The 26,849-nt window shown below is 39.8% G+C and overlaps 1 protein-coding gene across 1 annotated transcript in view; it reads right to left on the reverse strand.

The window, feature by feature from the left end:
- Window positions 1-16,610: 16,610 nt before the first annotated feature.
- The window catches only part of rras2 (RAS related 2), a 28,270-nt gene continuing 18,031 nt past the window's right edge, over window positions 16,611-26,849 (reverse strand). The window contains exons 2-6 of the mRNA XM_032516804.1: window positions 23,513-23,600; window positions 23,237-23,339; window positions 21,537-21,645; window positions 19,469-19,587; window positions 16,611-18,682 (exon numbers count right to left, since the gene is read on the reverse strand). Coding sequence (XP_032372695.1) covers window positions 18,595-18,682; window positions 19,469-19,587; window positions 21,537-21,645; window positions 23,237-23,339; window positions 23,513-23,600 — 507 coding nt within the window. The 3' untranslated portion in view covers window positions 16,611-18,594. The remainder of the gene's footprint in view (window positions 18,683-19,468; window positions 19,588-21,536; window positions 21,646-23,236; window positions 23,340-23,512; window positions 23,601-26,849) is intronic.

Raw genomic sequence — 26,849 nt, forward strand, 5'->3', positions numbered from 1 at the left:
TTAAGTGTTTCTGTGCTGTATTTTTTTTCTAAGCTGTGAACTTGCACGTAATTTTGTATCACAGTGTACTGTGGAAAGAAGTCTTGAATATCAACCAGTGGTACAGAGTTATGAGGAGAGGATGGAGATAAGTACTAGAAGTACTGCCTTGCTGGTGTCCACCTCCACCTACCAGTCAAGTTGCAGTTTACATCCATGTCTTTCCAGATTTAATATATGTATTAAATACTAAAAGGGTATTAAGTGTATTTTTTGGCCAAAACATGGATGCTGCACACACACACACACACACACACACACACACACACACACACACACACCTTCAACCCGACAGCAAAGAATATCTATACAATCAGCACAGTTTTAAGAGTAGTGTCACTGATTCAGTATCAGACCAAATCTTCCCTTCCCAACACTAAGCACAACACATGAGTTCATGCATGCACCTGGACAGATATGTGTGTATATGTATGAGTATTTACATTTGTATACTGTATATTTATCATATATCAACATGACTGTTAACAAATGTGTCAGTACCTGCATAAATGTATGGGTTACACCTTTACAGATATGCCTGTGGCACTAATGCTTTTCAGAGTGTATCTGATACACATGAAGGTGAAAAAAGCATCATCAGCGCAGACTGCTGGAGGAAAAATGTGCATACCAAACATACAGGTTTAAATAACTGACAAATGACTTTAGTCAGTAGGAAAATGTATAGGAATAAACATTTGTGGTATAAACATATGGAGAATAAACAATGCAAGACACCTGAGTAAGAAAAAGAATGCAACAGCACTGCTGATGGAGCATCACACACATACATATGTAAGGAATAATGTAGAGCGAGGCGGTTGTTAAAGCGAATACAACCCTGACAGGGTGACCAGGACCCCAACACGAAGGGGAGGGGTCTTGAATCAGCCTGAAGGGGTTGCATTCGCTGCTATAACAACCGACTCACTCTACATTATCCCACTTATTACATGGCTACTTACCAAATCAATCAATAATTTGACACAAAATATTGATTTAAATGAGTTTGATTTAAATATGATTGTATTGCTTCCGCTAAAGAAAATAGTCCATTCCGTCTCCACAAATGGAATCCTGCGTCCGTAGCAACGTAAACTCAGTAGGCCTAACTAGCTGTTTAATGCAATCCTTTGTCTATTACTCAACACCACCTTATTTTATAGGGCGCTGCCGTGGTGGACAAATTACCCAGCTGCTGTTTTAATCACTGCAGGAATTGGCACAACAATATCTGAAGTATTGTAGTGAGCTAGCAGGCTATCGGCTACTCTAATCCACATTGAGCTGCACATTTTCGTGGACGGTGAAGTGTTACACGATGAATGACAACTTATGGGCTGCCAACTTTTCCCAAAACCTTGGAGTGAGATTTGGGGGGGCCAACCCATATTTTGCCACGTACAAAGTCAAAGTCAAAGTCAGCTTTATTGTCAATTTCTTCACATGTCAAAAACATACAAAGAAATCGAAATTGCGTTTCCCTCTATCCCACGGTGACAAGACATTTTAACCAATTTGGTCCACAGACAAACATAACATTCAAGTAAACAGTATAAAAAACAATTTCTTTGGGTCTTTATCCTTCAGGGATAAATTGCGATTTCTTATATGTCTGGGGGGATGGGGCTCTCCCTAGGGGGGTCTGGGGGTATGCCCCCCCAGGAAAAAAAATTGAAAAATAAACCATTAAATGGCACTTTCTGGAGAGTTTTTTTTTTAAAAAAATGGAGAAATCAAGTCTTACATGATATGTGCAAAACTGTAGGGTTAAGAGCCTTTGCATTGTTGTAGTATCAACAGGTTTTAGAGCATTTAGCAAATACATTATTTACATTATTAACTTCTTATGATATAAGAACTGACCCAGACAATGTGCCAAACATAATGAACCACATGAAGAGACAGTAGCATATGTCAGCAACAGCTGAGAAGATTTGGGTCTGTGGTGAACAGGTCCAGGGGTCCCTGGTGTAGGGACCAGGGACCCAAAGTTAAATTAATGTTGAGGGATCAACTAAGACCACTGAAATTCTAAAGAATAAGAACCATTGAGTTACATAGATTCTAATCCTTTAACCTTTGTGCCAAGGTTCAGTAATGTCTGGCCCTCGTCCTCTGGGCCCCCCTTACTGTATTTACTTTTTGGGAAAATAAAGACTATTTGTTCATTTTATAAAACATCAAATTAATTATTTACAGTTACATTTAGAGATGCACCGAGGTTAGAGAAGCACCATAGTGGCCCAACGTTGCAGTATAGTATATATAGTATAGTATATATAGTTTTTATATATAGTATAGTATAGCTCCGATGTGTTTCATCAGATTTTTGCTCATGTTTATAACTTTGTGCACATTCAAAATATAACTCCTCCCATCTCTGTTGTCCGAGATGTGGAGAGTTGTAATATAGTCTGCTGTACATGTCATTGCCCCGCTGATATGGTGGATCTCACTCAGACCGTCGCACAGACACAGAGGCTCATTTCGGTCTCTGGTCTCTGACAAAGTTTAGAGGAGCTGTACGCTGCTCTTCATCGGAGGTCTACGCACGGATGCAACGCGTCACTGCCCCCCCAGCAGAGCGGGTCCACCAGCCGCGCTGCTCACCTCTATTGTTACAGAGAGTGGACACGAAGCGACGGACGGGTCTGTGATCTTCAGAGCTCAGACCTGAAGCCGGGGAAACGCACCTGGGATGGCTCGTGAAAAAAAATGTTCTCAGTATGCGACAATTCGAAACTTCCCCAGACAGGGAGCGCTCTTGAACCCCCCACAGTCTCTGAAAGCACAACTAGTCGATCACGAGCGGCTCAACAGCTAGATCTATAGATAAACTCATCTTTCAGAAATTAGACCAACCGGTTCGACACTTCAGCGTGAGAAATCGGGGGTGTGGCGTGTGCGCGTGTGAAACCAGTCAAATGCGTGTGTCTCACGGCCAATGCGTGAGAGTTGGCAGCCCTGGTTGACGTGTATGTCCTCATTCATCTTGTTTCCTTTTTGCACAGCCGCTGCATGTTGACACACCTGTAAGTTAACGTTAAACATGTTGCAATGTAGCTAGCTAAGCTAACACATTAGCATCAGTGTGTCCACGTTCGGATTCGGAATTATCCAGACTTCTTTCAGCAGATTGATTGATAGCTGTCCTCCAAAGTGAACAGAACTGTGTCTATTGCAACAGTGTGTTATACTTAGCAACGGCCTAATAACAAAAAAATAACAGACAGCATTTTACATTAGAATTCAACCAAGCCATGTAATAATCACACAGAAAGCATTTACTTGCCCTACTGTATGGTTGCTCTCCTATCACAGATTAGTTTTATATGGAATTAAATCTGGCCAGCTACGGAAAGGCAAAGGGAACTTCCTTACTCAAGTTTAAAAGACTCTGTGGTGAGAGTAGACCTAATTATGCCCTGTGCATCAGCCGACCCTGGCCCAGCGTGCGCTCCTGGTGTGGCCTAATCAGTGAGTAAGCTAGGGCTGTAGAAAAACAGGAGTTACATTTAGTAAGCAGTAATAAGTTGTAGTGGACCGAATTTACCAGTTTACAGTGTGTTTTTGCTTGTGTATTACCTGTGTCTGCCAAAACTGTCAAAATGCAATAATCAGTAATGCCTACTTTTACAGCCCCCCCCCCCCCCAGAATTTATTTCTGGATTATGTGATTCTTATGTGTGAAATCAGTTCAGTGTGTTAAGTGTTCTTGCTGTATCTAATATGTAGCTTACAAATATGTGTTAAGAAATATGCAACACATCATTAAATTATGTGTTTGACTCAGTTTAGCTCATTAGCCTTTCATGGATATTGTCTAATTGAGTGCTCACAAGAGTAGGAAATAATGTAGTATTCTATTGATATGAATGTGCTGTGTTAGCTACTGTATATGTTATTTACTGTTGTCATTAGTTGCAAACGTATTCATTGTGCAATTGTTTGCTGTCGTGCTTGTGTCTCCCTTCCTTGTAGACCACACATATTCATCAAACTGGAAAAAAGGGAAGTTGTGTTGCGTGTTGATCAACACACCGTGGTGATGGCTATTACCCCTGAAGCACTTAGTCACACCTACACAAGGTACTAGTCTTATAAAGTATATTTGCCTTCTTAATGTTTTTTTTCTTCACCATCTTTACGGGCCAAGGGCACAGCTGGCTTGTCATGCTGCTTCAGACTCTTGCTTTTAAAGGCACACCTGCTGCTCAAAGGGTAATTTTAACACAAATCCACTTTGATGTAAAAGAGAACCAACAACCTCTTCTGTTTTAATAAGACAGGAAAGGCATCAAAGCGACGAGGCAACCAACACCATCACGCCACTTATATAGTGATTGTGATTTATAGGCGATGCTATTTCTTTGATGAAACTGGTCAGAAATGCCAATCTGAGAAAAGGTTACCTTTAGTGACGGCATTTGGCAATACTTGATTTTACTTCAGGCAGAGCAGATTTAAAAAAAATAAAAAATAGAATATTGGTGCATTGGTTTCAACTGATGCTGACTGGCATTATGTAATGATTGTCGTAATAGGCTTTTTTTCTTTGTGAAATTAGAAAGCATTTTTGTGACATGAGTTTGAGGTTATTGTGTGTAGACTTTTCTGTTAAGGTTAAAATCCTTGAGCTTGGAGACACTCCAAATTCAAGGCTTCTTGTAAATAATGGCTGCTTATAACAAGCTGGTAACAAATGAAATGTTTGGAGATTCAGAATAAGGGACTATTATTCATTTCTTTTAACACATATGCACAATATGCATTGCTGAGAAATGATTGAAGCATTGGAAAATTGTCTCTTACAAACACCTCCACACCTCTAATCTGCATCTTATGCATGCTCTCACACTTCAAAGATCATTTTTTCAAACTATTCACAGGAAGAAAAAAAACATCAAGTGTCACCAGAGGACAGTTAAGAGGCTCCGTCCTTCACTGTGCAGCTGATTGTCTTTTGTTATCTGGATCTGTAATGTATTACGTCAATAAATCAAGAAGAACAAGAAATTCTTCAAAACTGCTTTCTCTAAATTTAGACATTTACTGGACCAAGATAAGTTAAGATATATACATCACTGCAGTTTATAGAGTAAATTGAATTATATAATTCTAAAATCTATGGAATGTGTATGGATTAACTTTACTGAGATGATACAAGAAATTGTTTTCCAGAGATTTTGTTGTATTATATAAAATTGCACATACAATGTTTTTGAGTTGAGTTGGAAGGTGTTGGCATGCAATCCATACCATCATACCACGTAAATAGAATCAAATAAGACACTACATTGAAAAATTTGCATGGCATCCAATGGGGTTTATTGAGCTTGAAGATGCATTGATTTAAATAATCAATTTCAAATTGTGTAAATAAGATAAGACTATATGTTATGAGTAGATACAACTGGATGCATGAATGGATACGTATGTTGGATTGTCAAATCTATTTAAACAAGACCATTTATTTCTGACGAGGGAGGGATAGTTTCAGTAGCATTACAACTTTGAGGGCTGTTGTCTGGTCAGAAGTACTGTATTTATATTAGCTAACTGCTCCTTTACAAAGGGCATCTTTGTTTTTAGAACCATTATAGGGACCTCACCATCTATAGTGTACATTTAGAGTCTAGCTTTCAAAGCTCATGGCCTGCTAGCATAGCATTAAAGAGCCAAAGTACAGAGGGAGATGTCAGAAAAGAAGCTTCTCCACCTTTGCACCTGATGTCAGATCCTACTTGTCAGCTACATTATAAGAGGTGTGGCTTCAAACCACAGCAGCAGGTCAGCTGGCTTGTTTCCCCAGACAATGCAATGTTTTCCTTTTTAACCGCAGAGGACGGATTGGGCTGACAGGCTGGCTGCCTTTCTGTCGTGGCGCCCTCACAAACTCCCTCTGATCTCCGCCTGAACAGTCCCTGAGCTTCACCTCAGCGGATCCAGAAGCACAAACACTATTATCCTCTTTAGCTCATATCTGTACACTATATTCATTATGTTGTCTGGTTTTGTTGCTAGCTGATGGTCCAACAAGTAACATCTAAAAAACAGTTATGTAACCAAAATGTGGGCATCTGCTAAGCAGCAATGCTATGATTTTTGTAAAATAAATTGACATGTTATCATATGACAACATAACAAAATCTGTAAAAAGTCATTTTTTACCTTAAATCTGTTAGGGTTTGCTTTGCCATTCATCCCTTCCTTTTGTTTCCCAGTTTTTCCCCTCCCTGCTGTTTCTGTCAGTCGTCTCTGTGTGTTGTGTGGGTGTGTCTTATCCTGGCTCTTCACCGCCTGCAGTGCATCGCACCTGTAATTCATCAATCATCACCCTGGCTGTTAAAAACCCTGGTTCAACTTTTACTCATTGTTGGTTCACCTCACTTGGTATAGTGCGCCGGCTACTCAGTTGTTTTCCGTCTAACGACCTGTACTCCGTCTACCACAGTTACTCCGTGCTTGTATTCGCTGCCAGCCTGCTTGCTCCAGTCCACCAGCCTGTCTGTCCGCCTTGACTACTTCCCGGCACACTATCGTCTGGCTCATCTCAAACCTGGACTTCACCGCGCCTCCTCCCTGTTGGCTCTCCTTGTGTTTTCTGATAAACTCCTATTTCACTCTACCGTGGGTGTCCGCATCTGAATCCTCTCCCGTGTACCATAACAAAATCGCCTTCATCAACTTGGTTGGTTTAATACTACAGAATCAGCATTCAGATTCTGTCCATTGTCTTTATTGTAAATATTTTAGAACAAGAAAGTTGTACAGGAGCTTACTATTATCAGGCAATACATTTAAACTGTATGTGATTGTTTTACATTAAATTAAACTTTTCCTGGAAGACCTTTTTGACATGTTTACGTATGTTTGTGTGTCAGGTCAAAATATGTGGACAGATAAACTAAATGCCATCTCCTGCTTAGTTGCCACTGATGGCTAAAAAACATTTCTTAACCAGGATGTCAACATCTGACATTTTCAATTATCTTGCCCAAAACCCCAACAGATGTGTTGAACTGGTTAGGTTGTTAGAGATTTCTATATCCATCAAGTTTCACAGGTTTTTATCAGTTGGGGGAGGCGGGGCACAGCTGCAAGCAAAAACAAGAAATGTAGCAGCATTGCTGAAAGGCTTTGTTGGTAGCTGTGGTTACTGCAGAATCAGGTGGACAGTAACTGAGCTATGAACTGCATAATGACAGCAAAGCGGTCGTTGAGCTGGAGAGTCAGGAGGTCTGACAAATGGGAAATGACAGTCCTGACCCCGAAAAACAATTGAAAGGTATGAAACTGCATTTTTCATCCTGGGGCCTATTGCACGAAAGTAGAATAAAGATATCCAGGATAAGTGAAAAAGTGCAGCTTGACTTAGTGTGATCCACTCATCGCGGCTTAATCGGTTGCACGTTTGCCGAGCCAGGATGTACAGGTGAAGCTAGGTCAAGCCAGGTGTGGATAGCTGGGATAAGTGCACGTTTACGGCTTTCTCAAATAGACCACGGTATCAATCGCAGATTTACTGATGCAGAATTGAGAAGACGCATGTGCCATATGTTTCACCCAATGAGCAGCAGCTTCTAATGGAAAGTAAGGAGGAGGTGAAGAATATAATAGGCAAAAAGGGAAATACAGCTCTTATCAAACAGAGAGAAAAAGCCCAACATAGCGGACCCAACTGAATGTGCGAGGGTGTAAAAATATCTACTTAGCCTATAGTCACTCCACATTTTTACAAAGTTGTAGGCTACACTGTGTTTTAATTGCTTTAAATATGCTAGTTTCATGTTGTTTCTGTTTTTATGTGATAAATGTGCTGGTTTTACTGTAAAGTGTCTTTGAGTAGCCTACCATGTAAAGCACTATATAAATAAAATGTATTATTATTTAGATTTTGCCTTAAAAGTGAGCAGAGGGAATTAATGTTCTTCGGGAAATGTACCCTAAGGACTCTAGGCTTAATTTCAAACCCTTATTCACAACGCGTGAACATGTTTTACAACCATATGCACAAATCTCTATAAGCTATATCCAATTCTTTGTACAATTAATGTTCATACAGAACAATCAGAAGGGACATTAACTAGAAAAAGAAGTAAGTGACTTCAATACACGCTTTGAGCATATGTAAACAATATTATTATTATTTTTAATTCTTCTGACAAGTGACCGCACCAAAATAAAAAGATTAAGAAGCATTGTGGTGTTCCCGGTGTGATGAATGTAAACTACACTATACACGTACAGTAGGCTATATAGGCCACGTTATTGGTCCAGTGATGTGAGACTAATTGAGAAGGTTATGAAACCAAAGTAAGCTATAATAAAAAACATTATGCCTACATATTAAGGAGTAACACAAAACTATTCTATATTAGAGAAGGACAAGCAACAAGAAAATGAAATCATGAATGTATTGGTCTCTGACCAGTCTGCCATTATTATCATCTGGGAATATTGCTGCATTAATATCGTCACACTTAATCTCCGGAGCGTCCTGTATAAACCTGAAGCTGAGACCACGGACGCTGCGCTGCTCATCTGTACTTTTACAGCGAGAGTGGACACTGACGCGACTCGCAGGTCCGCCGACAGGCAGCGGCCACCGGTCAGCGGCCGCACGCCAGGCAGCCTCGAAACACTACCGTCCCTAGGGGAAAGTCCCGACTCTCCCAAGCCACTCTGCATCTGGGTGCCAGGGCAACCATTTCTAACCATCTAAACAACTGTAGTAGGGTTTAAATCAAACTTGCGACAACAATAGTGACAAGTAGGCTAATGCATGTTAATAAAAATAAAGCAGAACACATGCAGAACACAACTGAATAACTGTTAAACAAGTTTATTCAAATCAGAGCGGCAGCTGATTTGACACATGAGACTCCAGGATTAAGCTTAGCCTGGCTATTAGCCTGCTCTGGACCAGGCTAGCCGCAAAGAATAAATCTCCGTGGTTACTTGGCTGGGTTTAATTCAATCTGGTTTTGTGCAACCGAGTCAAAGCTAAATTCATCCAGGATAACTTGAATAGCCCGACTTAATCCCTTATCCTGGTTTTGTGCAACAGGCCCCAGGTTTGCAAAGGGGGGAAATATTCCACAAGCATGCCATAACACCAACACAGCTAAATTATGGTGGTGTCCCAAGGCTGTTAAATATAAAGCAATAGTTGTCACAGTAAATTGTAACTTCTAAAGATGATACAGTATATGGTTCCAGAGTGCTGGGATACTCTAAAATCAATCATTGTTAGGGTTTGTGGACAGGCTCTCACAGCAGGCGGAGTGTTCGTCCTGACACTCTCCAGACACAGTTGTCACTTCAGCTGCTCTCCTGCACTGTACTGCAGCAGTCATAGAAAATGGTATCTTTTCCAGGCTCAGCTCTCTTCATTATGCTGTGCAATGGTTACCTCTGAATCCAAAACCTAATGTTTCCACTCGGACAGGCACAGCACTTAAAGTGACTTGTGCTGGCACCATACTACATGTTTCTGAAGACGGGGAGAAATCTGAAGAGGTGGAGCCAAAATACTGGACTTTGAATATCAAATCTCTGCTTATTCATAGTTCACTTCAAGACACACTAAAAATGTCTAGAGGAGAAATATTTTTCTCAGTCAGCAATTTGTGGATTAGGAATTTTGCAGCACTGCTGAATAATAACATACCTTTGTTTGTGAAACACACATTTAACCCAATCTGTGCCCTACGAGAAAACACTGCCTAAAGATGATTATTATTCTTTCTTGCTCCATCGATCCATCTGTTTGTCTGTCTGATAGTTTGGGTCAGAGCAAATATCATCATCATGACAATCCCATTTAACCTTTCCTCTCCAATCGACCTCTGGCTCACTCTCATCTATGATGTCTTTTTTTTTGACTATTTAAAATTGTTTTCTTTTAAACTGCATGTAACAGTCTTCTTGGATGATGGAGACCGATGAATCAATCTCAAACCTTTTATTTCCAACTACGGAGCATGGTTCTTTTTGTGACTCACAAACACTTGACAGATTTCTGCATAATACTCTCACTCAACATACATTCAGCAGCAGGTTACAGCTTCTGTAACGCAATAGAGAGTGCAAACACATAGACTCACGCCTGCATCACGAGCTGAACAGACATGAGCACACCCCAGATCAACCGGATCTGAAACCAAATTCATGTACAGTTGTTATTCAGACAACAGTACAATACTCTATGAAAGCACCTCAAACACAAAATTCATTGAGACTTCTTGCTGCATTTCTCCTCAGTCAGCCCAGCTACACGGATTCCAAAAGAGTACAGATGTAATTCAAAGCACTAAAAACCAGACATAAAAGCAAACCTCCCAAAAACAAGAAGACAAATTTCCAGACCACGAAACAAGGTTTACAATGTGAGTGCATTGTGCATCCTCACTAAAACATTGCAACAGTAGAAAAACGTAAATTTGGTAAGGGTGAGTAACTTCCATGCTCTTGCGTTCAGAGGCAACCCCCCGACCAAAATAGGTAACCGCCCTCGCAAGTCACGCCATGTTTTCCCAAAAGCAGTTTTTTTCTGCCCCCTTACTAAAACCCCAAAACCAGCATTTTCGATTCATCCATTTTGGATTTTTTTTTGGGTCGTGAAAAGGCCAGCAACGCATTATGGTGGCCAAAAGCAAAAGGCACAGACTTTGGGGAAAAAATTGTTTTCTTACCTTTATAGATAAAGTAGGCCCCCGAGTCTGTTTTCAGCGCACCAATTACAGTTCCCTGGCCAGCGCCCTTTGGTTTTTGTGGAACCAAAACAGTGAGGGGATGGCCCCAATTTAAGTAAACAAATGTTACAAAAAAAAAAAAACAAGTCAGTGGTAAAAAGTGCGCAAAAAATTTGGGACATTTATTTCCAATCCCCACCAAATTTTAAAAAAACAAATCCTTTTCTTTAACCGATTCGGGATTAAACAAAAAGCCCGATGGGGTTTGGAGTTGATTGATTCAATTTAAAATTTCCATCTCTTATATCAAGGTGTTTTAACTAATAATTTGGGTTCATTGTTTTTCTTTTTTTATACCCCTTTGCAGTTAAGGGGAACACAATGTAAACCCTGAAATTTAAATGAAAACCGTCTTTTATTAAACCATGATCATTGGGTTTTTTAAGCTTTAGGCCGCTTTATTTGTAGCCCCCCCTTTCCCCCCCATCTCCGGGACCGTTTACTGAGTGGGCCAGACACAGGTTATTTTTCTAGCTGTAGGCCGTCCCCGATCTACCAAAATTACAAGGCTGCAAAAAAAAACATGTTGGGTGGTTTTACTCAAAACTTGAAGGGGGCTTTTTTTGAGTCTTTTATTATTCCCCATTTTGTTTTTATAAATTAAAAATTTCTTGCGGGGGAAAAAAGTATTCAGATCTTTACTTGGTGAATGTACGTTTCTATTCCCCACTGTAAAAAACCTTTTACAAGTAAAAGTCCCGCATTCAAAAGGGGACTGTAGTAAAGTAGTAAGTCTTCGGAAAAAGTACTTAAAGTTAAAAAGTGTTTATCCTGGGATTTTTATCTCCTGTTTAGGGGTTTTTAAGTTTTTAGTTGGTTGGGTGGGCTCTTTTTTTTTTTTTTAAAATTTTTTTGGGCTTTTGGCCCCTTAATTTCGGTGTGGTTGAAAAGGGGGGGGGGGGGGAAAACTGCTCAAAGGGCCGCAGGCCCACCAACCCGGACCCCGGTCAGGGCAAACCTCAATTTTGGGCACGCGCTTTTTCCCCGGATTGGGGGGCCCCTGGGGGGCCTTTTAAAAAAAATTTTTTTGGCCCCGCCTACGATCATTTTAGTCATTTTTCATGCAAAATCATTTAAAGGTTCCACCTACAAAAATGTGAAGATTTGCTGATTTTCATTTTAATAATTAAGGATTGTACACATTTTTTCAAACTACATAATGGATTAATGAAATAAATCAGCAGATTAATCCATATTGAAAGTAGCCAATAATAAAATAGTTGCCAATCAATTTTCTTTCAATCAACTGATTCATTGACTAATCGTTTCAGCTGTACTTACAGTATATAACTTGTTATAGGTAGTTTAAAAAGATTTTCATATGTTTTTTTATGCAAAAATCTTAATCCGTAAAGTAACTGGTTACTAAAGCTGTCTCACAAATGAAGTGGATGAAAAATAACAATATTAGCCTCTTGTAGAGGAGTGAAAGTAAAAGTGGCCTGAGAAGGAAAGAATCAAGTATCTCAAATTTGTACTTAAGTACAACACTTGAGTAAATGTACCAAGTTACAGCACTGTCAACCTCAAAAGGGACTACCAGGTCTGTATGAATCTAGTAACTTAACCCTTAGCTAGGGAATGAATGGTTTAATCTTATCAACTGCCATAGGGACAACTACTTTTGAGTATCAGGACGAATCATGTAGCGCTTGTGGCCATGTTAGCTCAGTTGGTAGAGAGGGCTCACATTTATAGAGGTTTACTCCTCAATGCAGCAGTTGAGGATTCGACTCCGACCTTTGGCCCATTTTTGCATTCAGTTCCCCCTCTCTCTAACCTTTGATGTTTTCATCTGTCCTGTGAAAATAAAAGCCTAAAAATGCCCAAAAAATGAATCTTAAAAAAACGTTTATAAGCCAACAGGCAAGAGAAAGGTGTGGCTTTTCCGTCGATAACAGGTACTACAAAACTAATAGGAGGTTCAGACAACCACAGTATGTACAGCCACACGCTCCTCTAATCAGGCGTAATCATTGAAAACACCTGTGAGGGTAAACCATAGGCGTGTACAGCTTTTAATGGGAAAGGAAAATAGGTGTCCTGGATGTCTCTTTGGGGTCCTGTAGGGGTAAATACAGACATGTGTGTATCTATATATTAGCTGTATGTACTCAACCCCCCCAACTCAAATGGGCCCTGTGCTGTTAGTACATAAGAGATGCCATTTTTTCCTTTTCACCCCTTTTAGAGTCTGTGTTGCCATTTGAGAGCTAACTGCTCTTTGACAAGATCTTTTATGGTACAGATTGGCTGGCAAAGTATAAAGACAAGCGAAATCAGCACATGCATGAATATCAAACAGGTGGCCTTCAGGCCTAATGGAAATTTGACTTTTTTTACAACTGTCTCGTATTTAGTGTGGGTTTTAGTAAGGAATACTGATTATTAGTTCAATAAGATAAAAGGTGTACACTAGAGACCTAAATTTGACCCCTGATGCTAATGTTAATGTCTTGCCTGTAAGAAAGTCTCACAGTAACATCGCAATTTGTTATGGGTTGTTTTGATTTTGGCTTCAACAAAGATTTAGCAATCAATTCAAATTCAGTTCAGTTCAGTTCTAACTTCAATTTTCTCCAGTAGGACCATCACTTTTTTGAGGCTGCTGATTTTCACACCCAATACAAACTGTTCACCTGTAGTTGGGAAATAAGTACTGGGAAGTGAATCTCTAATACTAAAGCTATTAGTTTTCTGGATGAAAACAATACTCCTCTTTTAATGAACAGAGCCTAACACCTCTTACAGTCTAAAGCTGCTTGCACACAAAAAACACAATTTCACAACGATGGGAGAAATCTTAGGAGGCTAAAAGATCGCTGGCACTGGCAGCAGTCTCTTGGGATGTCCAAGCATAGACTCAGAATACCAATTGTATTGTGTGATCAGGTTAAAGCCTCCTCTACTGATGGAGCATCTGGTGATCAATAATACAGCCACATTATATCCACCAACATCCACTGTATTCCAAATTGTGGGCTAAGGAGGAATTGGCCAGCTTATCAGGAGCTGTATTCTTTGATGTGTGTTGGCTGGTAGGTTTTCTTGGAGATCATTTTTTGTGCTTTTACCTGGTGGAGACACAGTATGTATGCATTAATATGATTACGTGTATTGGACATACTGTTCTTACAGTGGGTTTTCTTCCATATAAGAGCCATTTCCAAGCCTTGACCCTTCAAACTGACTAAGTTAATTACACTTGTCTGACAATATGTCATCACACAGCAGTTGCGCACGTGCACACACACGCACACACACACACACAGAAAATGATACTCATTTCTTGAAATGTGTGTGTGTAAATCACACCTTGGAAAGCATCCAAATGCATTTATTTTTTCCAAAAATTTGTATTCTAAAAATGCCGCTATTGGAGGACTGAGGCTGAGGACCACCATGGCTCCACAGGTTATTACATGTTAAAAAACAAAACAATCTATGCTCTCTGTGTTTCATACTCCACATGCCTGTGTGAATATGTGCCAAACTGACCTGATCACAGTCGCACCCCCTGCTTAGACACAGCCTGCCAAATTCTTGACTATTAAGTCCAGCTCTGTGATTGAAGCACATTATCTTACACAGATTTGCTACCACTGTTATTAGTAGAAAATAAACATTGTCAGTTCTCAAGCACATAACTTATAACTTATAGTATTAATGTGAAGTTGGTAGATAGATAGATAGATAGATAGATAGATAGATAGATAGATAGATAGATAGATAGATAGATAAACTTATTGAGTATTCTACCATGACTAACATAAGCCATGAGTATCATAAACACCAAACCAGATCTTCTGTGAATGTTTTGGTTATGATGCTGTCTAGGACGGTGTGAGATGTGTCAATACACCATGGACATGGTGAAGCTAACATCCCTGTGTAACTGTCAGGAGACAGTGTGATGCTGAGGCGACTTAACACACTCACATCGCATCTCTCAATTCCAAATCCGTTGCACCTGTCAACTAATTAGGCACGAGGGGGTTCCCACCAATCTTTACAATATCGGCCTAGCTTGACAACACAAACGAAACGCAAAGATGAAAACTAGCATTTGAAACGTACACTTGTCATTACGGGGAAAGCTCGCTTACCTGTCATAACTCCACCTACTGTAAGACATGCTCCTGTTGCTGCTGACTCCCTCCATGTCTCCGGCGAGCTGTACGGACTGGACTGGATGGTGAGACGTCAAAATGAAAGCGTAAACGCTCGTCTCTCCGTCCTCAATCAAACCAAACCAAACACGAACTCAAGGAATCGCCGTTAAGTGAATGAGCAACAGAGGCTGTGCAGTGCAGTCAGACGCTCGCCTATGGGCTATACCACCACAGAGAGGGGAGCGCGAGCGAGCTGTCAGCTCACTGTGCGCGCGGATTTATTTCATCCTCGCGGACACGAAACGCTGATTAATTGCTGATTTAAAATTCCTAATGACTGTATCCTTAGTGTCAATAGCTTCGGAAACTTCAGTCTAATGAAACAGCAGGCAATATCAATGGATGAAACTGTGATTTGTTTATATTGAATATATGGCAACCCATGACTGCCTAATAGTCAATATAGCTAAATAACCTCGCTGCTGATCAGTGCAAACAGGCAGACAGTTGCTGTGCTGTAACCCACAAACAATTCTCTTCCTTTATTTTTCAAATGCTGAATTCAAGTGTATGTGAATATGTGCACTTTAAGAAATAATTGGACATGGATGTAATTCAATTAATATAGGCCCACTTTTTATATTCTTCCACAGAATCAGACTCACACACAGCACGTTGTTAATTGCATGAAGACTCCAGCTGCAAACAAAACGCATTGGATGTCAGCACAATTTTGTGCACAATTGCAGACGTTTTAAAGCAACCTATCATTAGGTGAACTAATCCAGAGATTATTCCATACCTTATTGTCTATATTCTTCAGCCAAGGCTGGAGGACACCTAAATAACACTAAGACATTTTCTATTTCCAAGTTCACTTTTTGTGTAGTAGCAAATATTGTCACCATGATTTGAATTTAAATTTTGATTCTCTCTTTGCGTATGCAAGGGCTCACAAGGATGCTATTTGTCGTGATAGACAGCGCTCTCCGCCACCCTCATCAAAACACACAATGGGGAAAATATACTTTGGAAGAATGGTGTCCGTCCCTTCAGTAGAGGCATGTATAAAAATTATGCCAAGAAGCACTGAAGCTGCTCATCATCTTAATACAACCTCTTTATGTTGTTCTGCTGCATTTGCATCTATGTCTATATGTAATTTATTTATTTATTTTAACCCCGTAGGTGTTAACAGCCCCCTCAGTGGTCAGATATGTGTATGCATTTATGTGGAAGAAGCAGGAAGACTGTGCTTGGTTTGAGGGTCTGGCCTAGATGTGTGTCTGCAGCAGAAAATGTACTATTATACTGCCTCCCGAAAATAATATTTCTCCTATACAGTAGACTGATGCTGTGGCAGCAAAGTTCAACAATAGGCCAAAGGTCTTTTGGAAATTCCAATAAATGTGCTTCCAAAACGAAAAGAAAACAAATAAAATCCAGAAGGAAACATGTTGTTTATGTGCAACTTAAACCAAAGTAGATCAGGACTAAAAAACAGGATTGGGAAGATAAGGTATTGAAGAAATTCCCTAATGGATCCCTACTGTGTACTGAGATATACGTGGTCGTATTGATGCTATACCACCAGTTGGAGTCATGCTTTGAATAATAATGTTTTCACTGACACAGGCTCTGTAAAAGATTCAGATTTGCGCCGCTTTTTGAATCTAAAAGAAAGATTCTCTACCGCATCTGGCTCAATGACAGATTTTTATTTTTGCACCAAAAGCTAGACACAGGGCAAAAGACACCGATATGGAAGTAAAAGAAAGAAACAGTATGATTTGGATGTACACTAACAATTCCAATAAAATGGGGAGTGGGTATTTCAAATCTCACTGATTATAGTAATTCCTTCATGTAAGTTTTAAGCTCCTAAAGACCAGAATCATTTCTAAGACCCTCTCCCACCTGACCTGGAATTTTACACTCTGAGCTGGTGGTGAACACCTCAAAGATAAATATATTCTCCGTTACAGCTCCATTACAATAAGGAATAACATTCTGGTCATTTCTGGGTAAAGATTCCAATTTTGTAAATTTGGGCCAACAGTCATCTTCAGTTTAAAATAATCCAGAGAATTAAATATTCCTCTTTACATATATACACAGCTATGCTGTGAATGTGTATTATTCACTTATAAACATATAAAAATACTTGTCAACTAGTTTGATAAGAAAATAATGTATAAAAGTAGAGTAGAAACATTTAATCAAGTCCATTAGCTCCACCATCTGATTTTCTTGTTTATATTACAAGATGATGACATGAAAAACAAACTGCAGTACTTCATTTATATGCCCGAACAGAAGTACAGTAGTGGAACGGGGGGGGGGCAGAACAGTGTTTTGTGCCTGTGGCGATGATAGCTCCACAGGTGGCAGGTCCGGTGAGTTCATGTCCCGAAAACGGCTATTTTAAGATGTGCAGCTCAATGCTTCCACTTGTCCTGGTTTTCCAACTAACAAATCATTGGGGGTAAAATAGTAATCTAAGAGAATAATTCAAGGACACAAAACAAATACATTGCCACTGTGTTATTGGAATGATATTTAACACGTTTTGATTTAATCTATATCGTAGACTAAATGTTTGACAGAAATGATGCATTATATTGGAATGATCTGAACTGAACGGAGTTCTGAAAGCTTCTGGATTGGCAACAAATGGATGTGATAACATTACTTGTCAAAAGTTGAATATAGAACATAGTGTTCAGTGCTTTGATCTGAAATCATGTTAGTTGTCAAAGATACACAATGTGCTACCAATAAGTTCATCTACTGCTTCTTAGAAATCTGAAACAATGTACTGTATGATGTCCAATTTTGACTGAACCGCCGCCTTCGAGGAAAAGAATTCAGACAAATTTGCTACTTTCGGTACATTGAGGAGATGACATAGGATAAGAATGGTTCTCTCTATAAGACTTTTTAAAAAATAAAATCAAATACAGTATACACTCCATATTTGGAAATTGAGATGAAAGCAGCAACCACAGGCAAAGAAGAAAAATCCACTGCAGAATGCCAGAAAGTTCTATCATTGTAGCTTTAAGGGCTGTCTAGGCTTTATATTTATATACATACTTATATATTCATTTTCATATACGTAAAACCAAACTCAACCTCACTGTGGTGATTTAATAGATCATTAAAAGTACACTTTGAAAATCACAACAAATGTCACATATGTACAGTAGCAGATTAGCACATGGGAGCAAAGGTGGATATGGCACAACATACACAAAGCTTCATAAGATAATCTCTGCTCTGGTCAGACACGGAAAACTGAAGTAATTCATTAACATTCTGGATATATAGTTTTCATTCAATCTCGGTAGCAAGTACAAATGTCACTACAAGGCAATAGAAGTCCTTCAGAGTACAAAACATTAATTTGTCAGGCTGATTTAGAAGGCAATGTTTAGTGTTGGGACTCTCTCATGTGAATTAGATTACGGCTGAAGGTAGAGTGGTGTTAAAATTTGGCATTGTCAGTTGTCCATAGTGATGTCCTGGGGACAGCAGTTCCTGGTCAAAGTATTTCAGAAAAGGCCGTCTGAAGTCATGCACGTGGAGAAGGCAGCGGTCAGTCATCCACTTGGGATGTGATGTCAGGCAGAGTGGGTGGGGTGGTAGAGAGTAGCTGCATGAGTTACAGTGATAAGGCCGACTCAGACGATCACACAATGGCAGCCACTCTTGTCTTTCTCTTTTCTTGTAGGTTCTGGCGATGGTGGACATTCCTGTTCTTGGAATTTCCTGGGAGTTAGAAGAGAGCAAAACTATCATGACACAACTGACTGTGTACTTCTATGATCTCTCTCTTTCTTTGCTTTTTTTTTTTAAAACAGAAATGACCAAATTTAGAACAGTTTTGGTTATTTCTCTGAGATTTTCTGTCTGTGGTGTTTTATCTCAGCTTTTTATCGCTAGTTCAAAGCGGGCGAGGTGTAGGTGTAAAACTATGATGTCACATACTTCCATGTACCAATCACAATTTAGCCATTTTTGAATCAGAAAGTGACATGTGGGGTTGTTTGCTCATGTTGCCAGGCAACATTAAAATCAAATCTGATCAAGCCACACGCACACGGTCTTGATGAGGAAGATCAGCTGAGTTTTGGTTAACTTAATAAATAATACAGAAATGTGTTTCCTACCAAAAAAATAAGTTTGATTGTTGCTAGTTTAGTCATGATTTTGTGAGTGTGTTTTTTTAGGGGAATCCCATGTCTTTATCGGCTAGATGACAGTAGAGAAATGACAGTGAAAGAGGAGTGGGAAATGCAACAAAGGTCCCTGGCCAGACGTAAACCAGGAGCGTTGTGATTCATGGTCATCGACTTAATCCCTAGGTGCCACCCTGAGTAATGAATATTCAATGTGTACATGTACAAAACCCTCACTGTATTCTGCGTTATTATTATTACAGAAATGCCTGAATCGTTTTAGCCACTGTTTTAGCTTTAAAAAAACTGCAGATTTGAGGCACTGAAAGATTCATATGAGGATATTATGTGAAAGTTCCCTTTATAAATCACCAACCTGATTACTCTAACCAGCTCGTGGAAAGCCTGGTCTACATTCATACGGATTTTGGCTGAAGCCTCCATATATGTGACCTTCAGTTGTCTGGCCAGCTGCTGGCCCTCTTCCTGGGTTACCTGAGGCAAATGGAAGAAGAATAATAATGATGGGCTGTAAAAGCATTTTTTCCTCAAAACAAAACATGCATTTATGCTGAACCATCTCTATCTGTTTTCTTCTGAAAGGTAGAAATGATGCGGCGCAGTAAAGTGGTAACAAATGTCACATTAATGTAAAACGGGAGTTTGTGAGATAGCATGCACTGTTTGTACAAATACTCATCTTTAAAGTAATACTTACATACAAACATTAGCTTAAGTGCTCCCATGAATAATTTGTTGTCCAATTGTGAAGTCTTATCATTTAAGGCTTCTTGTTGCAACTTACGTAACCATATAAAGAAAATAGTTGTACTTACAACACATAATGGATTTTACATTACATTACGTCATTTAGCTGACACTTTTATCCAAAGCAACTTACAATTCCTATATATAAGAGGTTGTACGCCTCTTGAGCAACTAGGGGTTATGTGTCTTGCTTAGGGACACATCGGTTCATGTATTGCAGTGGGAATCAAACCCAGATCTTCTACATCAAAAGCATGTGTAATATCCACTGCACCCTCACCACCCACTTCTTCTGGCTTTTGGAACTATGGCTCCAACTGGATTTGGATCTCAGCAAATTGATACAATTTCATTTTCAGGTGTGCATGGATAATTATATTTTGTGATTTGGCTTAATGATGGCATAAAGTTCCATATAGTCTATAGTTCCACAGTTTTAGAATGGGCATGACCTTATGACCTCAGTCTTAAAATATTACCCTAGAAATTCAACAGTGTTTATTGTATTAACTAATTACCCCTGTAGAAAGTTGTACAGGGCACAAAGCTGTAGTAGTACTTAGTAATATTGCGGTAGTGAGTGCTACATACCATTTATGCACATGGCTAAGTATGTAGAATTCAGTTTGTACTGCATACCACACATGTTTAGACTTTCACATCCAAGTGAAAGTGACCCTTAATAACACTGAAAGAAGAACTTTGTTATTTTCCAACTTAGCACCTTTTCTCAGCTAAAAATATATTGAAATATGAGTGTTAAATATTTACACTGACACTTCTTTCACTTCATTTCCAACCTGACCAGGCTTTATCCTGAGCTTCGCAATATTTTCCACCCTTTGTTTTTGTCATTCAATACCACAATCATTTTCATTTGATTGATTTAATTCTTTAATTTCTCACCTGTAAACTTACAACACACTTAAATTAATATGTATGCATCTGGGACACCATCTTTTTGAAACAGATGTGCATATAATCTGGACCTTATTAATGCAAAAGGTAATTAGATCCAAAACTAGAATATATTCCCTGATAGCAACAGACTACTTAACAGAAAGAAAGTGAATGAAGTTGCTGTGATGTTACTACGTGTTATGTTGAGGCTTCTATTACAGAGCTGCCGTCAAGCTAATTAGGTCACATGTTGTAAGTTATCAACATTATCTATAATGTTGTCAAATACATTGTGTTTAGCATCTACATGTCTCATATGGAAATAATAAATAATAGGTAATACAGTAACACAAGCTAATTTCACATGAGGCTTGTAATACTGATTTCAGGGAATAAAACCCATTGATGATAAATAGCCTCAGTGCATGTGCCTGTAAGGCTTAATTTCACCATAAGGGGGCGATGTGGACTCACTGCAGGAAGTGACAAGCGACTGTGTACTAACAGCCAGACAATTTGTCATTTCATCAAACTCCCTTTTCTCTCCATCCATCCTCCCCTCCTGACACCACTATTTCTACAGCTTCTTTTTTTATTCATACACTTGTATCCTGTTGTATCTTGGCACCCAGAAGCAGCTGCAACACTTGCTTTCACTTTTAAATATGCAAATGTGAATCCTCCAGAGTGGTGGATATACCATCTCTTCAGATGATCAAAAAGGGTATATGTTTGTCAGTCAGTGGGTTCAGATCTCTGCAATCTGTTGGACTTACTTGTCTCTGTAGTTCCAGATCTGCTTTATTTCCTACAAGGATCATAGGGAATTCATCTCTGTCTTTCACTCTGAGAATTTGCCTTTGGAATTTGTAGATTTCTTCAAAGCTGTAAAACATATCACATAGTGTTATGTGGCGTTCTCTGCACAAACAGGTAATATAATGTTTTATGTGTAGGTTTGATTAATCTAAAAATGTGCATGTGCCCGATATCGCAATGTAGCTAAATGACCCACCCAGGCACACAAACACACTCGTCACCCAGAAGTTGGGGTCACGGCTTCTGTGGATCAGACTGAATCAGAATCAGCTTTACTGGCCAAGTCAGTGTAAACAGCAACATATATAAGGCCTTATACTTTGTTGCCCTAATTTTATATACACAGAAATAAACATATGGCTAAAAACATAGACAATTAAACTATGTACAGATATAAGTTTGTGTATGAAAAGTGTATATATACACACACATGTGTAAACATTGATAAAGTAGTGCAATGTTAAAGTGCGGGGTTAAACGTGTCAGCAAAGAAAAAAAGGAAGTCAGCTGTGCTCTTACAGAAACATAAAATGTGTTTGTCTGAGGTTCTGCTCTTTGCACTGACCTGACCATTGTCTCACTATAATGTGCACTTTTTTAACCAAACAGCAAATACAAATGTCAATCTGGGGGGAAAAAAGAGCCAGAATGCAACCACAAACCAAGGACGGCATTCCAGCCACGGGCCCGCAGGCAGCTTGGTGAGCACATAGTAAATCTGGAAAGACTTGACCAATATAAATGGAGGAAGGAAATACTGTTTACAACATAAACATTGGGAGGGGGCTGTGGGTGGGGGCAGGGGAATGCAGCTCACTGCAGTGCTGGGCATGGACACAAAGACAGGGACGATGGGGTTTGACAGATGGACTACAAGAAGAATTTTATAGTGTGATGTGAAACACATTTAAAATGTGTTTTTCAATGTTTTCATGAAATCAAACCCTATTTTGATACTATTTATGGTCTGCTATATTCCTGCAAAAGCCAATAAATATATACACATTCAGTAATGACCTCTCTACTTACTAGTTTTTACTGGTAGCGGCAGAGACCGCCGTTGCATTTCTAGACAATTCCCAAAAATTCTACCTGACATATTTGGTGTCTTTGGGAACTTTAAGATCTCCACTAAGGTTTAAAGTAAAATTTAAACAATGTTAAGCTGCACGGCATGACTTTGACTCACCAGTGGGTCAGTGGGGTTTAAAAGGGTTAAAAGAGTTTCTATACATACTGAAATTAAAAAGCCATGATGGTTTTAAAAGTTATGAAATTCTTATCAAGTCCATTAAAATTGCCATGTAACTAAAGATACCTCGATACTAGCCCACATACTATTGTTAACATAGCACATGGGCTTCAAATAGGAAGTTAAGGTACACAAATAAGTGAATTCAAGAGAACAGGATGAGGGAGGAATGTTGAGAACAAAAGAAAATGACAACAAGAACAACAGCAAGGGGGTCCGGAAGTACAAGCGGCGACAAGTGAGAGTATCGGTGCAAGATTTATGGTTTTAGTAGAGCATGAGGCAGAGGGGTAAAGAAAGATGGTGTGCAATTGTGAACAGTAAACAGAGGTGTGCAAACAGAGAGAAAGACAGAGAAGTGAGCTTGTAACTGTGAGTTTGCACATGACACAAACTGTCACTTACCTTCCTCTGTCAGTGACTGAGAAGACGAGCAGGAAGCCCTCCCCTGTCCTCATGTATTGTTCTCTCATGGCTCCAAACTCTTCCTGTCCAGCAGTGTCGAGGACTAGAGAGTGTACATGAACAACAACGCAAATTACACATAAAATAATAGACCTCTGCAGTCAATTCCTCAAGTACAATAGAATGCAATAGAAACATGCAAATACCATACGTGTGTAGTTTTTTTTGCATGTGTGCATTTACTCTTGTCATGTTTGGTTAGCAAAGTGCACTTACTGTCAAGTCTGGCTGCCCTTTCGTCAATCACACACTGCTTGGTATAAGAGTCTTCAATCGTGGGGTCATAGTCGGTGACAAAGTATGACTGCAGGAGAGAAAGAAGAGGACAAAAGAGAGAGAAGAAACTGTGAATATGTCTTGGGGTCTATGAATTATGTCAGGATGAGATACAAGCTGTGTCCCACTTACATACTAACTGTAAACAGTACTCACTACATACAGATCTTTGCAGAAAGTGTGCAAGAAAGCAACATGCTTTAATGTTCTTTACTAACAGGAAATAAAGCAATATGTGTGCTGTGCAAAGGCAATCAAAGTGCGACTTTAGCATAACACTGCCAATTATACTTGGAGAGACATCAGAATGTTTTTTTTATTATTATTCTGAGGTGTTCCTGGAAATATTTTACCACCATCCACAATTCATTTTCGTTTTGCAGCTGTGAGCAGCTCTTCCATTTCCTTTGTGCATTGCATGGTAGGTACTACTGACGGTTCTGGGTACACTTTATTTTGTCAACAGCGTCATGTACCATGGATTTGGCTTCATAGTGAATGGATATGAGAACAAACAGCTATTCTGTCGTTGTGTTTATGGTGACAACAGCACAGCCAGCCGTACTGACCTCTACCTTTACAACTATACTGCAGACAGGAGGTAAACACACGGTCTGCAGACACTTGCACAAAAAAAATGTCATGTAAATATTCCCTCACATAACAACCACTGCTTATGTTGAGACAGCAGGCTGGTTTTCAAGTTCATAACACATTTACAAGATGTTTCCTTAGTTGCAACAGTCACACCACTCACTCCTGAAGGCTTTGATTCTTTTATTCTGGGGCCGATTTCTGTCTCCTAGTAACCTAAACTGGAAGGGTGGGGCCAGGGGGCTGGGAGCCGGTAGGAGGAGGAGTCATGCATTTTTTACATTTTTCCCATGTTTTGTAGTTCTCGCTCTCCTCGGGGACTAGTTAAGTGGTGACAGCTTAGGGGAGTGCTCAGGGAATGTCAAACCAACACCCAAAAACATGGAGCGATCCCGAGAACAGAAAATCCAGACAGGATTCCCTGCTGTTCTAACAACAAGCCAAACTATTTTTTTTTCATTTACAGTCACATTGTGTGTTGAATACTGCTTATTTGCTGGGCAGCCAGGAACACAAGATAGATCTTGCATTAACTCTAACGGACGGCTTACACACATCAGGAAAATCACTTCATAATTATCACTAAAGCCCGACTGAAACATCTGCATGACCAATATTAGTCACCAATTTTAGCTTATTACAGAGACATAGGGGCTCATATGTTGGCCAATAGGTAACAACTAATTGTTGTACAGAAATGTCTTAGATGTGTTTGAGGTCTTTAAATGGCAAAAAAGCATAAAATCCTCACTTTTGAGAAGATGAAATCTAGCAAAGGTTTGGCTTTTGTTTCTTGAAAAGTGATTAAAATGATTATTATCAAAATAGTTGCTGATGAAATGTTTGTTGATTGACTAATCAACTAATAGTTGAAGCTTCATCACGATTACATGCTGTCTTCCAGAAGGCACTGACTGTATAAAAAACCTGCTTAGTAAGGACTATATCTTCATCCAAATAGCCTGTCATGAGCAGATATTGTCATCAGATTTTTTTTAAACTTTCAATTATCAATATCAGTTATAATCTTAAGCTCCAACTTTAACATGTGAATGTTTGTGATTCCAACTTATTGTCTTTTGTAAACAAATTCTTTCTGCTCAAGCAGCACCCTGTTGTTGCAGGAGATGCAGGTAAAAAAGGGAGGGATCCCTTTCACTCTCCTGTTGCTCTGCAGCATGCAAGCGTGCCGGCCTATGTCACATTCACTCACCACTGTTCAATAATTTATCAGTATTACTGTGTATCCTAGAACATGCCTCACTGCACTGCACTGGCAGTGTGTCTTTAGACGACGAGACAGAGACAGAAAGAGAAGAGAAATAAACTGCTTGTGTTTCTTGTCCCACCCACCACCAGTACCACCACTCTCCCAGCAGTTGCTTAAGCACGTGACCTCGGCTTCCTGTCAACCTCTTATTCCTATTCTGTCAACCTCGGGCAGCCGCATTGAGCGCCGCACTCCTCTGGCTATTCCTCCCCTCCCTCCACATGCATGGGTAGTGTAGCTGTTCCGGCTGAGCTGATTCTTTCAGAGCCGTTTCCCGTGATAGATGAGGCTGTTTTGCAGTGCCAGCAGCACCAGAGCCAGCACTAACAGGGCTGTAGCTCGGTCTGGCTGGGCAATGGGCTGGGTGAGGGAGCGCACCATGACTCAGGAGATCCACCGATAACTATGTGACATAAGCTGGCTTGAATCACGTCCAGTAGTATGACCTATAAATCCTTGTATTAGTCCATGACTTCATCAGATGCAACATGCTCCTCAAACAGAATAAATCAGGCTGTATGAGTACAGCAGAGCTGCCCCAATGTTTCGGGGAGGGTTAGGGTTACCCAAAAGTTACTTCCACGTCCATCACCTGCATCTTGCACAGGGTATCAAACCTGAAAACTTCGGTCTCAAAAATGAGTCATTAGTGTTTTGTTAGGTAGTCTCGTTTTGCCAGACCATCCACACGCTGCGAAGCGGAGGAGGGTCGGGCTACTCCCCATAGCATTCCGGGATAAGAGAAAAACATGCTCTGGCATTTCTTTAAACCAATCACATCCGTCATGGGCGTTGCTAGGCTCCGCGCAGAACATCTACAAAATAGTTGTGCAAAATAAAATTCAGATTGGATAGATAGTTTAAAGGCAGTCTCAATTTAACCTGCAGAGATCTGAGGGGCAGTCAACAATAGTCCAGGAAAATTAATTAAAAGTCGGAATTAATACTGCCCAAACTTTTGCAGACGCCATTTTTTTTTTTGTTATTTTGAAAGTGTAAATGATGGAAATAAAATCTAACTTTTTGTGGCATATTATATGAATGTCTATCATTTGATGCCTTTTGGAGATTTTTCCATCTTTTCTTGGCTTTTTAATGCACATTAATACAGTTTTTTATCCGGGGTGCCCAAACTTTCGAGCCCCACTGTAAGTCAGTTGTACGCATGTCAAAGTCTCTTTGAAGAAGACAGTGAAGCCCAAGTTGCTCCCTGGACGCTGCTATGTGGCTGTCCACTGCTCCTAATGCTTAGGATGGGTCAAATGCATTACAACGTACTGTACGATTGAATGTGACGAATACATAAAGTTTCTTTCTTCTTCATACTAAGACCGATATCCATGAAAACATTGGAGAGCCGTCATAAGGAGACAGCCAGCACACACACAGATGGTCTACAGCGGCCTGTGTGCA

This window comes from Etheostoma spectabile, chromosome 1 (assembly GCF_008692095.1).
Source record: "Etheostoma spectabile isolate EspeVRDwgs_2016 chromosome 1, UIUC_Espe_1.0, whole genome shotgun sequence".
Classification (NCBI taxonomy): Eukaryota; Metazoa; Chordata; class Actinopteri; order Perciformes; family Percidae; genus Etheostoma; species Etheostoma spectabile.